The sequence below is a fragment of the Homalodisca vitripennis genome, chromosome 6, assembly GCF_021130785.1.
Source record: "Homalodisca vitripennis isolate AUS2020 chromosome 6, UT_GWSS_2.1, whole genome shotgun sequence".
NCBI classification, from domain to species: Eukaryota; Metazoa; Arthropoda; class Insecta; order Hemiptera; family Cicadellidae; genus Homalodisca; species Homalodisca vitripennis.
This window is the reverse complement of record NC_060212.1, coordinates 101268344-101285819: the sequence shown is the minus strand read 5'-3', so window position 1 is coordinate 101285819 and position 17476 is coordinate 101268344. Positions and strand designations below refer to the sequence as shown.

At 33.9% G+C, this 17476-nt stretch overlaps 1 protein-coding gene across 3 annotated transcripts in view; it reads left to right on the top strand.

Moving 5' to 3' along the window:
* The window catches only part of LOC124364655 (DNA repair protein UVH3), a 52381-nt gene that overhangs the window by 14670 nt on the left and 20235 nt on the right, over positions 1-17476 (top strand). The window contains exons 3-5 of one of the 3 annotated variants that reach the window (XM_046820286.1): positions 5977-6167; positions 7739-7940; positions 8711-8924. In XM_046820286.1, the coding sequence (XP_046676242.1) occupies positions 5977-6167; positions 7739-7940; positions 8711-8924 (607 nt within the window). Of the gene's footprint in view, positions 1-5976; positions 6168-7738; positions 7941-8710; positions 8925-17476 lie in introns of those variants that run through there. The other 2 variants (XM_046820287.1, XM_046820288.1) reach the window with 2 other exon arrangements.

The following is a 17476-nucleotide window of genomic DNA, read 5'->3' as shown; positions in this document are numbered from 1 at the left end:
TATAAGCAAAAAACCTTTATTTGTTTAATAATGTGTATAATAATAAAATAAAATAAAAAAATATATTTATTTATTTGTATATTATTATACAAATATAGATTATAAATAAATAAATTTATGTCTATTTTATATAATATATATATATATATATATATATATATATATATATATATACAGTATACATATAATAAAAAAATACATACATATATATATATATATATATATATATATATATATATATATTTATTTATTTATTGTTTGCTAATAACTCATGAATTTAATTTTTATTGTATAGTCAAATTGGTTGTTGGTTAAATTTTAAATTTTGTTTACTATCACATAGATAAAATGTATATTATTTAACTCCTTTAATTCAATGATACAGGCACACAGGAGTGTGTCTATGACTGCTGTTTTCTAGGGCCACCTTGACAAATTATTAGTATATAAACAATATACTATTAAAAGTATAAAATACAGTTATAAAAGAAAGTACTTCTTGTACAAGCTTTTATTTCTTTAAATTTCTTTGAATGGTTACAATACTGTTCAAATAAACTTTTCATTTATTTGTTTGTAAATAAATTAGTTTATGAAGAATAGACTTATTCTTCAAAGTTTTCTTTGAATATATTCTAAAAAAGAAGAAATAAATTTATTTATAATAAAAGTAAGAGTTTTATAGTTTAACATTAGTATGATAGTTAATGAATTCAGGATGCATTTGAGTTTGTAGGCCTCATCCAATTGTGCCAGGAGCCTTGCTGACAATGATGAAGATCCAAACACTGTGACCAATTGGCACCACAAGCGTGATATTGATTGTTACACATTTCCCTTTGTTGTCATTGAATGACTGCTTTTCCCACACAGTACTCCTCCCTATCTAACTGTATTTCAACACGTTTTCATGCCCCATTTTCAAATAAATGCACACAGGTTCAGATCTCTGTAGGAAAAGCAAAGTTCAGTCTCTCTGTGAATGGGAAATACAATGCTGTTGTTGGTTTCTGTAACAAAAAAATATTTGGGAAAGGATATTTCCTACCCTATTGAGGAAAGTATTATTATGAAGTAGTAGGCCATATTTTCTATAAACCCATGTTTATCATAGCCACGAAACTGTACTTACAGACAAATATATGTGGTACTTTACCAATGTATTGGTAAATAGTTCAAAAATTATCTTTTATGGTGTATATGTTTTATTTTTGAATTGTGTACTTTGTCATGTGTTGTTGTTTTTAAGTGTTTTAACTTCAGTCGATTTCCTCATTTTTTACACATGACGATGTGACTTTCGTCCCTAAACATGTAGTGACAACTCTACAAAAGCAAATTTTTTAACTGTTAACGAGGTAAAGTACCATATATTTGTCATAGTTTCATCCAATTTAATAACTGTGGTTTTTAAACTAGCTGTCCAAATCAGGATATTGGTTTATTGTTGAATTGTACACAAATTGTTTTTTCTTGTTAATTATTGATATATGAAAAACAAAAAAATTCATTATTTTTAGTGGAGTCCTGATAACATAAATCTATTACAATTTATGTACAATGAATAGTGCAAATTTCAGTGACATTGTTTATTCTGCAACATTAAGGTACAGTATTTTCAATTAAATATGTGACTATTATTGCCATAACGGATTATTATAACACATTGTGATAAAGATTTATGTAAAAACTATTTTAAACAGGAAATATAACATTTTTTCACCCAGAAGAACTAAGTCATTAAGGTTTTCTGAATCAGTTACTTTACGTGTAATGAGTTGTAGAGATCGCACTCTTATATGTTCATCTCGTAACTCCATGTGAGATAGGCCCGTAGCCTATATTGTTTCTCCAACATTCCAGCTCCAGTAGCCTGGCCCTGCCGTGACCGTGAAGGCCAAGTATCGTGTGTCACTCCCAGCCTGTTATACTGGTCGGGTAGCTGACAGCAACATTCTCTTCGCCCATTGATGCAATCAGCTCTGTTCATTCAAAGTATGTTGACAAAAAACCACACCAGATCACCAGAAGGTCATATTCCACCTCGGATTCCCATTGAGTTCACCGATTGTGGATTTAATCAGATTTCAATGGGTATTTCTTAAACTGCAGTGCTTGGGCATGTTTTAGCTAACAGATGGTTGAAATTATTTCAAATAAGTTTTTTGTAAATAAGTAACCTGTTTTTATCAATGTATCAAATTGAAAAATGTCTATAAATTATATTCAATATTTTATTACGTTCCCCAGAAACCCCTTTTTCATATTGTATTAATTGTAAAATACCTGAAATGCTATAAGGCATATTACAGAATGTTTGTTATACCAGGTATTTATACACTTTTCCAATTCATAGAAAATTTCTTGTTCAAAAAATAAAAACACTTGTAGTAAATTATTGGAGTTAACATTACAAAAATTGAATTGAATTGAAAACATTTTATTAATGTGGAAAACAAATCCAACCCATATTCATTGGTCTGATACGTTGCTATTGATTACATAATTAATTATGTTTTTAATTTCAACCATATGAGGAATTGCAAATTTTATATGAGTAGTTTTAGTTACTGTATTCAACTATTGAGAATTTTTTTATTTATGAGAAACAATTAAATCAATCTGTGCTTGAGCAAGCCGTCTTTATTAGGTTGTAAAATTAGAAATAAGTGTTATACAAAATATAAAAAACTGCACAATTCTGTTAAATTTTCTTCCTTGACTTATTGGATGTTGTATTTCACTCTTTTGACAGTACCAGAATGTTCTGCAAGTCTACTTTGATGTCAGTAAATCATCATGCTTAGACCTCAGTGATTGTGAGACTTAAGAGTCTACAGTGAGTGTCTACAGTGAGTGTGAGACTTGAGATTCTACAGTGAGTGTGAGACTTGAGAGTCTACAGTGAGTGTGAGACTTGAGAGTCTACAGTGAGTGTGAGACCTGAGAGTTTACAGTGAGTGTGAGACCTGACAGTCTACAGTAAGATGTCATCCATCACTTCATTAGTTTCAGTTGCATTCACATTCAAAATCAAAAGGTTAAAGTTGGTGACTGTGAGTGAAATTGATGAATGTGGTAATGAAATTGTGCCAACCTTATTTTTTGTCTATAATTTATTGATTTTGTTCTATAAATATAAAAATGTACATAATAAAAGTATACTCTGGGGTATAGTATGCATATATTTTCCATTTTCTCAAAAATTGAGCATTCAATGGGGTATAGTTTGAGGTGTATTAATATAAGAAATTGTTTAACTCATGTTTTAAACAAGAATACTGGATGTGGACTGTTATTTTTTGTGTTAAGAATTTGTTATTAGTAAAATGTTATGAGAGCTTTTTTAAAAAGATTTTAATTTTGACAAAATCATACATTTTTAGGTCAGAAACCTTCAAAAATTAAAGAATGGTTTCAGAGTTAAACCAGACTGTACATAAGTGTGAAATGCAACAAATATCTTCTAGTTTACCATTGCAAACAAACTTGTATTGCTGAAATACAATACTTTCTTTTCTAATACATTGTAGAGGCAGAAAATAAAAACAACATTGTTTGATATATAAGATTTTGACCTGACTTTGTTACAATATAGTTTCAAATTTTGACGTCACTCAACATTGTCATACTCTTTTGCTTTACCAAGGTCAACCAACTCGATAACTAATTAGTAAAATGTTCCCAAATTGTAAGCCTTTTCTCTAAAACCTAAAAATAAAAAAAGGTGTTGGAGAGAAATTTTCATTTTAATTTAATGGTTAGTGTTCAACGCTTAAATGTTTAAATTTTATTCTACATATATATATATATATATATATATATATATATATATATATATATATATATATATAATTCTATATTATCTATATAGTTTATATTTAATTTACATTTTGATTTAGTTTAGGTGTTTAAACAAATTGACATGTCATCTACCTTAAGGTAATTAATTACTGTACATGGTGTTATGTGACAATACGAAATAAAATAAAATAAAGATGAATGACACAATTAAAAATCATGGAAAAAATAAATAATGTTGTTAGTTTTGGTTTTTATCAAAAACGTGCTATTTCCAGAATATTTTTCCATATTTCAGTGTCTTAGTTAACAGTATTTAGGTCTCAAGTAAATCATCACATCAGGACTTGAATGCTGTTACACGTGAAGGGAGATTAATGTTTAAATGAGGTGGCTAATCTGTGTGCGTTGATGTGTGTAGCCGTATCAGAGACTGTACCTTCACTGTGCCGTACCCAGAGATGGGTCACAGATGGTCGCACTCGACTGTGGGATTGTGCTGCCAAATCGTTCCCAATCATTGATCTGCATCGCACCGCAATTCTTTCGTTTGTAGTAAAAAACACCAGCAGGTCATGGTCAATTGTATTTTCTCATGTGGCACATCTTGTGCCAGTTCTCACACCTGTATAAGTGCCCTGTCCAAATTGTGAACAATGTGTGTATAGAATATTTCACAGTTCTTAGTTTTACACCCAACTAGAACTGTAAATTGGTATTGTTTCGTCAACCTGTGTTTTAATTAATTGCAACAATACATGAGTAAATTAAATTAATTTTGCAAGTTTCAAACAATTGCTACAATAAAAGTTATTAAAACATATTTTTTGTGATTAATTACTTTTTACTGTAAAAAACCCACAGTTATACTTGGTATAGGCAAGCATTAGTGTAAACTTTAAAAGTTTTCACTTGTTATATTTTAATTAAAATTGTCTGTTTTAAAAATAATTTAGTTTAAGCGTAAGAACTTTCAGTAATATAAACTACCACTGAGTAGACAAAGAATGAGTAGTGTTGAAATTTTGATGTGTTTGTAAGTTTGTGTTTCTTATTTTTTGTTCTGAAAACCAAAATGAATACAGAGGTCTGATTGGAACAGTGTTTTTATTAGTGTTTAGTAAGTAATTACAATAGTGATTGAGTATCTCAAATCGCAAATGTAACTGTATGTAATTACCAGTAATGTAGCCAAAATGAATAAAGAACATGTTTTGAGTTATTCATAGAGATTGCTTAAAAATTCTCTTTAAAACTAGACCAAAATAATAGTTATATAATAAAATAATTTTCTCATTATGGGTCATATTTGAAGGAGCAAAATATATTATATTGTTTTAATTGTTGCAATGTTGTAAAACAGGAATTTAGTTTGGTGGTAAAGTCTGGGAATAACCTAAGCTTAAGAGCATATGTATACAGTACTATTAATAGTAAAAGAAAGTAAAACTGTTAAGAACATGCATACTTGTGGGAATTAAATATTTTTAGAGTTTTGATTAGTTTTTAACTGAACTCTAACAAAACAGAATTTCTGCAGGGATCGATCCCCTCTATCTTCCAAGAGTATACCCCTGATTGTTGCAAATTATGTTTTGTTAGAGTTCAGTTCTAGTTTTAGTGTTGCATGTCCTCGTGAGCCAAGGGCTTTACAGTTATATCAATAAGGGGTAATTAGTAAAGTATGGAGTGTAAAGAATTAATAAATCAATAGTGCCAACATTTTGGAAAACCTGGCTTCCTATATATACTAAAGATTGTGTTTGACTAAAAATTATTACGAACATAGATTCTGTCCAATCGCATCCAGTGTCACGGAAAAACTCAACAGATTCGAGACTTGCTTGTGATGGTGATTTAAGGATCAAAAACTAATGAAGACCCCGAGTTCACTTATAATTTCCTGCTTATAATGGTGGAGTAGGTTGTATCGCCAGAAAAACATTATATTAGAGTTTCACTATAGTTGTGCAAATACTTTATACATTGCAAACTCAATCTATTTGAGAATAATTTTATTCAAACACTTATTCCTATTTTAAGTTTTTATAGTTTCTTATGGCAAAGGATAATATTTAGCCCTTGAAACTAAGATAAGAAAACTAATATTTTTAAATAAATATAAAAAAGCTTTAATTTAATTTTATTAAAATATTTTACATGATACCTTTGTAGTCAGCTCGACAACAACAGAAAGACAAAGCAGCACAAGCTTCAGAGAAGTTTAGAGAACAACTCTTGAGGAACTTACTGAAGCAGAAAGCTGTTAGTCAAGTCCTAGAAGAGATAAGGGGACAGTCCAGTCCTAAGAAGAAGGCACCTGACATGTTCGAGCTTCCCCCACTCCCGGAGGTGGAGGAGTCTGGGTGAGTATGGTCCATTGTTTATGATACAATACAGAGTATACATGTCCTGGGGTTAAGAGTTGTCAATCCAAATTTTAGTTGAAAGAGTTGAAAAATTACTTCAATCCACATTTTAGTTGAAAGAGTTGAAAAATTACTTGATCTAAAACAATGCAAATTTTATATACATTGATGGTATAAAATGCTGAACGCTTATTATAGGTGGGAAGTGCTATACAATTTGTTGCAGTGAACAATTAAGTTGAACCCTTGAACCGCCTAATCATCTATCTATATCTTGCTCAAAATGGAGTGGTTTTCACATTTTTCTAGTGGATAACTGAACTCTTTTTGATTCATATACTAAAGGAATCAGAAAATGTTGCTGATTACAAGGTGTATTTTTCACTACATGTAAGGCCTACACATGATGGCAAATGTCTGAAATCCTGCTATTCTTAAAATTGTGCATTGTCATCAACAAAGCATCATTGGCTGTATTGTACTTATATGTCACTTCTAATAGAGTGATTAGAGTGATATTTGTGAAGTTGTATTTTTATGAAGAATTATCTGTAAAATTGTGTAGTTAGCAGACAAGTTAAATGTGTTTTTGTTGAGGTATTTCATATTTACCGTACTTAAAATTAACTTATTATTAGGCCTACTCCTAGTTATTGTCTTGAACAGACGTGTGTTAACAGTGTCTTTCCATCAGTTTCTTTATCGTCCTTTTTCATGGTCACCTGTAGCAGGGAACATAGGAATGCTGTTATGTTGAACTAGCGAGTTCAAGGGTTTACCAAGTATAAACGATGGTGATAGCAGAACGATCATTGTGAATGATCAGTAATATCCATTCAGATTGAATAACCTGGACAGGTTTCTCTAATGGAGTTGCAAGTCAAGTTCAGAACATGTATGATTTGTTTTTTGTTTAAAGTTTGTGATTGAAGATGGAAGGTTTGAGTATAATAGAATTTTGGACATTAGTCATCGTTATATGTTACAAAATGTATAACACTACGTTTCGAGAATTGAAATCTATCCCTTTCATTTGGTGGGAAGATAGTACATTAAAAATTAATGAAAAGAAAGATTGAAAGAAGAGGAAGAAAATATGTCAAACATATTTGAAAACTGCTTGGAGCCCAGACAGGAGGAAATGAACCCAGGCATTGTTTATTATTGCACAGGATAGAAGTCATGAGCACTATCACACGTCACTCTAGCGCAGGCAACGGTAGGCTACTAACAAGAAAACCAATGTTGGCACTTCAGGCGCCATGGCATAAAATCTGAAACAAAGAGACTGGATAGTGATGATCAGGAGGGAGAATAGTAATTCAGCAGCATCCGGCACTGTGTATTAGTCCTAGACCTTAATGTTATGCTGTGTACGAATGTTCTTTAAGGGTATGTTTAATCTATTTTATTTCTTTTCTTTTTATCTTTCTTTTCATTAATTTTAATGCACTAACTATCTTCCCACGTGATGAGAGGATAGATTCCAATCCTTGAAATCTTGTGTTATACATTTTGTAATTTATCATGATGGCAAATGTCCGAAATCCTATGTATGATTTGGTTAGATCAGATGTAGAAGAAATGTCCACCAGCGGCTCAGAGGAGGATGTGAAACCAGTAAAAATGAAATTCAAGGATCTTCACTCAATGGATGTGAACAGTGAGGATTTCAAATCTCTGCCAGCGGATATGCGTCACGATATTTTGACTGAACTCAAAGAAACACGGAAGCAGAACTCATGGGGGAGGATCCATGAAATGCCTGAAGTAATTCATTTTGTTCTCATAATTATTATTGTAGTATTAGTGACTCTGAATTTACATAATAAAGTAACGTAAAAATGTAAATGTAAAAAACAAACGTTTCTACATAAAATAATGTTTTCTGGATGTGTTTGTTTAATAATAATAAACTAGAAGTCACTGCTCTGTGGGATCACTGCTCTGTGGGACTAACCGTTGCTTGCTTCACTCGCTTCTTTTTCTCCTTTGATGTTACATCAACTCTAGTAGACTAAATTTTATTAAATAATTATTGAAATAACTGCAAGGAATGACATAGGACATTATATAAAATATTATTCAAATACTAAGTAGGTACATATACCCGGTGAGTCTAAAAGGACTTTACAACTTTGAAATTATATAGATATTTATTGACTTTACTTACAGACTTGATATAAGTTGTAAAGTCCTTTTAGACTCACCCTGTATATATCAAATTATGGAGAATCTTAATGTATGAGAAAAGCAGGTGATAGATCACCCACAGGTTCTCAGAGGATTAAAACATATTGAAATAGGTGGAATCTATGTTTAAAAACATATTAAGATTTTGTAACCAGACAAAATATTTTGCATAACATGTCTTCTACTTATATAATAGATAAATGTTCTTATAGTTCTCAGGAGTTAATGGATGAATGCTTAAACTTACCAACTATTTGATTTTGTTATTTAAAATTCATTTTGAAATATTGGTGCCACTCGCTTGTAGGCACTTGGCAATGTTTAATCTAACATTAAAATGTGTGCAGGAATCTGGAGATTTCTCCAAATACCAGATGGCCCGTCTCCTAAAACGACGATCTGTTCAAGTTTCCCTAGAGGAAGCGGAAAAAGAAATGGGAGGAAGAACTTTGAGTTTAGGGGATGTAGAAGCACTATTGGCTGAAGGTGGCATTGAAATTAATCCACAGTTAAGCAAAAGAATTGCATCAGATGAAGTAACCAGATATATTTATGTTACAGGTTTGTTGTCTACCACTTTTACTCAATATTATTATGTTTGTAAAAAATATCAGAACATGAGTGTATAACTTGCTTTGGTGCACAGGGACTGCTGCTTCAGTGTTTTGAACTATTAACACTTAATTTCTGGATTTTTACAACAATTTTTGCATTAGTGTTGATAATACTACTAAATTATTCAGTTCTATTGTGGTAAATTTTTATACAGTATATTGATTTCATCTAGTACTCATTAAAAATTCATTATTATTTGTATGTTATGTTATTTTATTGTTAATTATAATTTACTGTTAACAAATTTAGTTTGGACTTTCATTTAGTTGCAGGTGTTAATTAGTTAGGGGATTAAATAATTAATTAAATATCAGTTTTATATCAAGTAATAAGCTCAATCAAGAGCTTAAAGAAAACAAAAGCATTTGAATAGGGTACATGGAAATGGTAACTATCAATTCTAAGTAATACTGCAGTGTAGTGTGCAAGTGCTTGCATTGATATGAAAAATTTCTCTGTATCATAATATTTTGTTAAACCTTTAAATACAATTTTATGCATTTTCCTCGGTTTTCTTTGGAAATTCAAACATTCCCCATTATGAACATTCAATATTCTGTGGTAATACCTCAAAACCAATCGCTTGAAGACAAATTTTTATTGCATGACTGAATATCTTATGGAACTGTAGTGGTAGTCAATATTTTACTGGGTGAAACTAAATATTCCAAATTTTTTGGAATGTACTTTGAAAATCGGTTCATCTGAAAAATACACATTGAAAATATAAGTACAAAAAATGTTTCTGTGATTTTTCCCTTAATAATGTTTAGTGGCAAATTCAGATTATAGATCAACACCTATCCTAGGGCTGTGGTGTAGTTGTGCTTTATCCTAGCTGGATAGAGCATTTAGATTAAAGGAAAAGGCTGTTCGATCGAATAATTGCAAAATTAAACTATAGAGAGATGTTTCATAGTGCCTTCAAAGGGCTGGGAAAGTTGACTGTGCCTTGTTTGTATATTTTTGTTTTTGGAAAAACTCCTGTTACTATCCTTTGTTGAAGCTGTTATGATCAGATTATGTTGCTGTCTGTACTACTATTATTAGCAAGTGTCTATGTAGTAGACAAATATCTTGATTGACCTTATATAAAGACTGTAGACAGGTTTTGAACCTGCGCTATCTCTAACTTGGATCCATAATCTGATATTTTAGATTGTGAACGTCACATTCACTTTGTTTCGATTTATTACAACTTTATTTGTTACTCAAAATGCTGATGTTGGTTTGCAATTTTTGTGTGTACGTATGTAAACATGGGGTTAGCTGAACTTTGGTTTGTGTTCTAAAATGGAAAAGTCAACAAAACATATTGTGGTATATTAACTGATGTATCCTGGATCCACGGTTTTGATGACAGCACGATATCAACACTTTGGGAGAGCCTATGGCAGTACAGTATTTATAGATCCACACTTTGGGAGAACCAAAGGCAGTACAGTATCTATAGAGCTGATGATAGCACAGTATCTATGAATCCAAGTTAGAGATAACACAAGTTCAATCCCTGTCTACGATCGTTACACTTTTTATCATTACCGTTATACTGGACCGACTTTCCCCTTTATTTTGTTTTATGAGATCTTTGCACAGGCAGCACATGTGGATGGGTATAATAAGGCTGAAAAGGGTATCAGCATCTTTTATAAAAAAAAAGAAAAAGGTAGAAGGTGGATGGTTTGGTTATCTGTTAGAAACATGAAGAAGAAAACTGGATTTACACCCTCAACTTTTTTCAAAATAAACAATATTGGAATAAGTTTCGTTACATAGTTTATGTTTTGTTCTTAAAAATTGTTTATATTGTAAATACAACTCTGTACTAGTAAACCCAGTTGTAATTGTATAACAACCAGATCTACAAAAAATACAATGCAAGCAATTCTATATAATTTCCTTTATTTCTTGATTAATTGTATTCAGTGTTTTAAGAATATAATTTTTTTAAAGATTCAAGATCTTTATTGGCCATTAAATAACATTTTCAGTTACAATAGGCCTAGGTTAATTTAGTTACATTAACACGTTCAGTGTGGGCCCCGCGGGGTAAGCGGCGGCGTAGCAGTGCGCGCCACGCGGATCCGCGGGGCGTTGCCATAGTCTCGACTATTGCTCAGTGTGAGCCCAACTCTCGGCCGGGACGGTTCGTACTCGTTGAGCGTGGCGTGTGGTTCCGAGTTGACCTTGACTTGTACTTCGTTTCTGTTTCCCGCGGTTTTAGCATGTGCAAGTGATGCGTTCTTAGTGAGTTGTTTAAGGCTTATACCAGACATTAGAGTATGGCTTCAAAGGACACATGGGGAGGTAAATTTCCATGTGGCTCAGATCCTCTCAGGTCATGGGTGTTTCCGCCGTTACTTGGAGAGGATTGGCAGAAGTAACTCAAGTATATGCCACTACTGCAGAGAGGAAGATACTGCTGAGCACACTTTCTTTTTCTGTAAGAGGTGGACAGAGGAGAGAGCCAATTGCTGGGAAACAACCGGACAACTGATACCTGAGACTTTGGTCTCTCACATGGTGCAGTCGGAAGACATGTGGAACGCAGTCAGTAAGATGGCCTTTTCCATTATACGGAAGAAAATGGAAGATGAGCCGTGAGGACTTGAGGTGAAGAAGGAAAGCATTTAGTGCAAGACACTCACCCAGCTGAAGAAATGCTAAAAGTGGTCCCGGCTTGGTGGGCAGGAAGGACGAGGGTGGGGTTTAGCGGGTCGGCGATCTTTATAACGTAGTCAACCCCGCATGCACTGGAGTGAAGGGAAGAAGAGAGAACCCTCCATGTATCTGATTGCAGATTCCCCATCCTCAGCCCAAAAAAAAAAAAAAAAAAAAAAAAAAAAAAAAAAAAAAAAAAAAAAAGTGAGTTGTTTATTTATGTGTAGTGACATTGTACTATTGTATTATACAAGTTTTATATCGCATTTCACCATGTCTGCCAACCGCGCTACAGAAAATAGTGCTACTGACGATGAAGCATCAGATGTGGATAGTGAATCCAGTGGAAACACTGCTGTTGACAGTTCGGGTAGTGATAGTGAAAATATTGTAATAAACCCTTCATGGGCTAATAATACAAATGGACTAAGACAGATCCCTTTCACCGGAAACAATAGATTGCTAGTAGATGTACCAGGTAATGGTTCACTGATTGACTGGTTTTTTATGTTGATGGACGATCCATTCCTTGAAAAAGTTTGCATTGAAACAAACAAATATGCTCTAGAACTATTTTGTGGACCAACAACAACTACAAAATCTCGTGTTACAAGATGGAAGGACATTGAAGTGGCAGAATTAAAAACTTTTCTAGGCCTACTTTTGCATATTGGCTCAATTCGTCTCAACCGACTCCAGGACTACTGGAAAACAAATAGATTGTACAATTTGCCACTTTTTAGAGAGTATATGAGCCGAGATCGGTTCCTCCTCATACTCAGATGCTTACATTTTCCATCAGAAAATGGAAACGAAACTGATCGTTTAGCAAAGGTGAAACTAATTGTTGACCACTTCAACAACAAGATGGATGAGGTGTACTATCCATGTAAAGAGTTGTCACTGGACGAAGCCATGGTGTTGTGGCGAGGAAGATAAGGTGGTGTTTCGCCAATATATAAAAGGCAAACGCCATAAGTATGGAGTGAAGTTATACTCTCTTACTGAGCCTTTTGGACTGACATTGAGATTTTTAATCTACTCTGATAAAGACGGAGATTTGTCTGGTAAAGGTCCATCTAAGGTAGTGTTGAAACTCATGGAAGGTAAACTTGGAAATGGCCACTCCATTTTTATAGACAACTTCTATAATAGTTTTGAATTGGCAGCTAAGCTTCTCTCTGAAAAAGCCTACTGCACTGGAACTTTGAGAGCAGATAGGAAACACAATCCGGCAGCAGTGAAAAGCGCCCAGCTAAAGAAAGGGGAAACACAAGCTCAGTATGCAGAAGGTATTATGGTCGGGAAATGGCGTGACAAACGTACTGTAATGTACGTATCAAACGAGTACGAAAATGAAATGGTCACGGTTGTGAACAAGAGAGGGCAGGAAATCCAAAAGCCCCTGCCAATAGTGCAATACAATGCACACATGAAAGGCATCGACCGAGCAGACCAGATGCTCTCTTATTATCCTTGCTAGCGTAAAACCTTGCGATGGTATAAAAAGATATTTATTCATGTGATGCAAATGATCGTAATAAATGCCATGCAGCTTCACAATATGCATGCGATTGACAAAAAAATCTCTTTGTACGACTTTAGAAGCAGTTTGATAGAGAGTCTTTTACCCCCAAAGCAGCAAGCTCCTCTCATTACTCCGCCAAGAAACCCAACCCACAAACTTGTACAAAATGAAGAACGGGATAAAAAGGGTGACAGAAAACGTAAAGATTGTAGGGTATGCTACAAGAATGAAAAGAAAAGGAAGATGACAACATATACATGTTCTGTTTGTCCAGGTAAACCAGGACTTTGTGCTGTCAATTGTTTTGACATACATCACAGAGGCCATTGTATATAGTTTTATTTGTTTTTGTTTTGCACTGTATAATGAAATAGTTTCAAATTGGATTGTTTTTAAGGTAGCCACTCGCGTTATTAGACTTTTTAGCCACGCTCTGTGCGACAAAACTCTTTCCGTGTGCTGACCCCGCGGATCCGCGGGTCAATCTGTGACGTCATGTAATCCGCCATTTTGGATCACGGACGTTATTATCTGCCCATAAATCTGCCTCTGATAGCAAATGGTAAGTGTATTAATAAATATTAGACTTTAGGTTCTGGTGTAATTTACATGTATTTGCCGTCAGCAGTCAACGTGTTAACCAGATGTATTTTGTAACAGATCAAACATGTTGCACTTCATGTACTCGTCAACAGAGTAAAAAGCTTTTGTCTTAACCCAAGTTTCAATCCTTAATTTAAACTTATTAATAGGTAGCTCTTATAGCTAGTGGTAGTTTGTTGAATAATCTAGTTTGTTGGGAATTGTAACTATTATAGGTCCGTGTAGTGTATTTACTGTGATAAGTACTAAGTTGGTAATGACAATAGACAATATTCTTCTATTCATAAAACGTTGAGTTTAGAATTTTTGTCAATACAATAAAGGACATACAGAACATAAAATTAAAAATATCAGTTCATGATGCAATTGATTTCCAGTTTATGAACTCTTGAATAGTGTAGAAGGGTTGCTGGAGAAAAACCAACTTTTGAGTGAGTTCTTCAGGTGTTTGACTGGTGTTTTCTTCAGTGAGTCTGGTAGAATGTTGAAATAGATTGCTCCTTTGTATGATGGTTTCTCTCATATTAAACTTAGGTGGTGTGTTTCAAGAGCAAAGTGGTGTCTATTTCTTGTGTTGTAGCTGTGATGGTCTCCAGTTCTAGTCTGTCCAGTTGTTACAGAGTGCAAAATAGTATCAATTATATAAAGAGCTACTACTGTTAAAATCCTCAGTTCTCTGAAGGCTTCCTGCAACTGTCTCGTGGTCTCAGTCCAGTAAGACCTCTGATGGTTCTCTTTTGTATTACTTAATACTCTTTGTAAATTTGTTGCTGTGTGTACTTCCCCATACAATTAATCCATATCTAAGGTGGGACTCAAAGAGAGAATGGTAAGGCTGATTTACCCATATCTATATTGCTAATTTGTTTAATTCGTCGTACTACATAAAGGCAGGAGCTAAGTTTTTTGCAGAGTTTATCCACATGAGGCTCCCAGGATAGTTTGTTGTCTAGAGTCAGACCTAGGTATTTTGTTTGATGTTGTTACCTCTAGCTCTGGGAGACCCCTGTGATGGTTTCGGGAGGCAGTGAAAATTAGTGCTGTGTTTTCTTCTCATTTAGCACTAGATTCATTGATATGGCAGTATTGCTTTGCCATATCAAAAGCTATATACAAAATTGATGTCAAGTTGTTCTTTGTCTTTCTCAGTAATAATAAGGGCAGTGTCATCAGCATACATTCACAACCTTGCAGTATTTCTCCAGATATTGTGGAAGTCATTTGTCAAAAGAGTGTAAAGCACTGGACCCAAGCACAGATCCTTGAGGTACGCCTCTTGTTACTGGTAACAGTTCCGACTTTATTTTGTGAATTATTCCGTTGCTTTGATGATGTAAGCTCTACGAGTTGTTTCCTGTTGCTCAAGTAGCTTTTTTGAACCAGTCTGCCTCTTTGTCTTCAATTCCTAATAATCTGAGTTTTTTAATTACTAAGCCATGCTCTAGGCAGTCAAAGGCCTTACTTAAGTCTAGGAAGATACTTGTGGCTATACAACCTTCTTCTTCTACTTTGTCGATAAATAGATTCAACTAGCTGAGTTATTGCTGTGGTTGTTGATTTATTCTTCTTGAAGCCATGCTGTCTTGGAGTAAGAAGTTCATTTTGATTTCAGGTGGCCTAGAAGTCTTTTCAAGATGACACATTCTAGAATCTTTGAGAAGGTTGATATTAGTGAAATGGGGCGGTCGGTAGTTGCATGGTTCATTCGTTTGACCGTCTTTCTTATAATTTAGGATATATTTTTGAAGTTTTTAAAACAATTTGGAAATATTCCTTGGGAAGAGATTTATTAATTAAATTTGTTAGTGGGATGAGAATTTCATTTTTGCAATATTTAACCAATTTTGATGAAAAATCATCTTCTCCTGCTGAGGACTTTTGTTTTAGTCCATTGGTAATTTTGCCAATTTCATCACAGTTTGTTTTATAGAAGTACAAATTGGATTTTTGAGGTGTCTTGGGTTATTGTTTTCGTGTGCTTGTTATTCTGCGTACTGTTCATGAGTGTTCTTTCAGCTGTGGTTGCAAAAAATATCATTAGATGATTTGCTATTTCTGTTGGTGAAGAAGATTGGTTTCCCTGTTGACGATGAGAGTTGTCTAGCTGCATGTTTGAGGTACGAGACTCTTTTCCTGGTCAATTTATATTCCATAAAACTTTGGTCTTGTTGTCTGCTTCCTCAAATCTGTTTGCGATCTCTTCTTTCTTAAGTGTTTTTAAATTTCAGATCATAAGGCTTTCTTCTTTTGTGCTGCTTCCATCTTATCCTCTGGTTTCCCTGTGAGAATTGCTCGGTTTATGGCTTCTAGGTAATTGTCCTTGAGCTCATTGCTTTCTGCATCCCATATTTTTTTGAGGTTGTTCTTTTTTAGTTTCATAGTAGAGAGAGGACAGGAGATGTCTAATGCTTGTTGAAGTGTTTTGTGGAAACATTTCAAATGCGTCATCAACATTGCTTGTTTGTAATACCTTACTCCAGTCCTTTACTTCCAGTAAAAGTCCTTAAGTCCTCCATTGTATATTTGTTTATTTTTCTTGTCAGTGTCTGTGCTGGGGTGAGTCTTTTGTCTGTATTGATGTTACATAACTGGGCACAGTGTCGGGATATTCCTGTGTCGAGGACTTGGGTAGATATGTCAGCTTCACTCATGTTTGTACATATAAAGTCGATGGAGGTTTTGGCTACTATGCGTTATTACTTGTGGGGGGCAATTTAAGTCTTCTCAAAGTCATATCCTAGGAGTGCTTCTTCCAGTTTTCAGTGTGTTTTTCATTCACTGTCATGGCATCTACATTTATATCCCCCATTACAATCATAGGATTATTTGTTGTAAGAGCGTTGTCTAGTTGAGCCATGAGTACTTCAATGGCTTGGTCAAGATTACTGCTAGGTGATCTGTATACCCCTAGAATATACAGTTGCTGTTTTTTCAGTTTTATTTTAAGAAGAGTTGTTTCACATATACATTCTGAGGCTGGGTTCGATGTTGAGACAAGTGTTATGTCATTTTGCACATTGGATTTTGCAAATACAGCAACACCTCCTTTTTTGTGATTCTGTCTGCTGAACCCTCCAATTAAGCTATACCCTGTAAGTCTGGTATGTTCTAACTTTTCAAACATTAGGCCATGTTCTGATAGTATTACTATGTCGGGCTTAGTGTAGTGAAGAAAGTGTGTTATTCTCTCAATTTTATTCTGTAGCCCATCTACATTTTGGTGTGCCACTACTAATCTTTTACTGTTTTTGGCTTGATATATTTTTTGTTTACAAAAATCCTGGTTTTGTAGTGTATTTTCTCTTTGTCTTTTTGTTTTTGTCCCATGTCTAAAAAATGAGTGCTTTTATTACTGTTGTCAGAGGATTTAGTTAATTGTCGTTGGTTTTCCCTGTAGCAGTCAATGTTTTTATTAAAAAATTCTTCAATGGATTCAGATGGATCCAGTTTTGTTGCAGTTACAGAAGGTTTTTCACGGCTACATCTAGCGGAAGATGAAGTTCTGAGCTGAGAAATTGGTTTGTCCAATACAGATGAGGGATCCGGGAAGTGAATATCAGCTTCCACCTCTATGATATTAAAATCTTCATCGTCGCTTAATTGCTGTTATAGACAGTTTTTTCTGGTGGGGTTTGGCTGATTCCCTCTGTTAAATTTGTCGGTTGGCTTGGGTTCCCTGTCAGTGCTGCTGTACAGACAGTTTTTC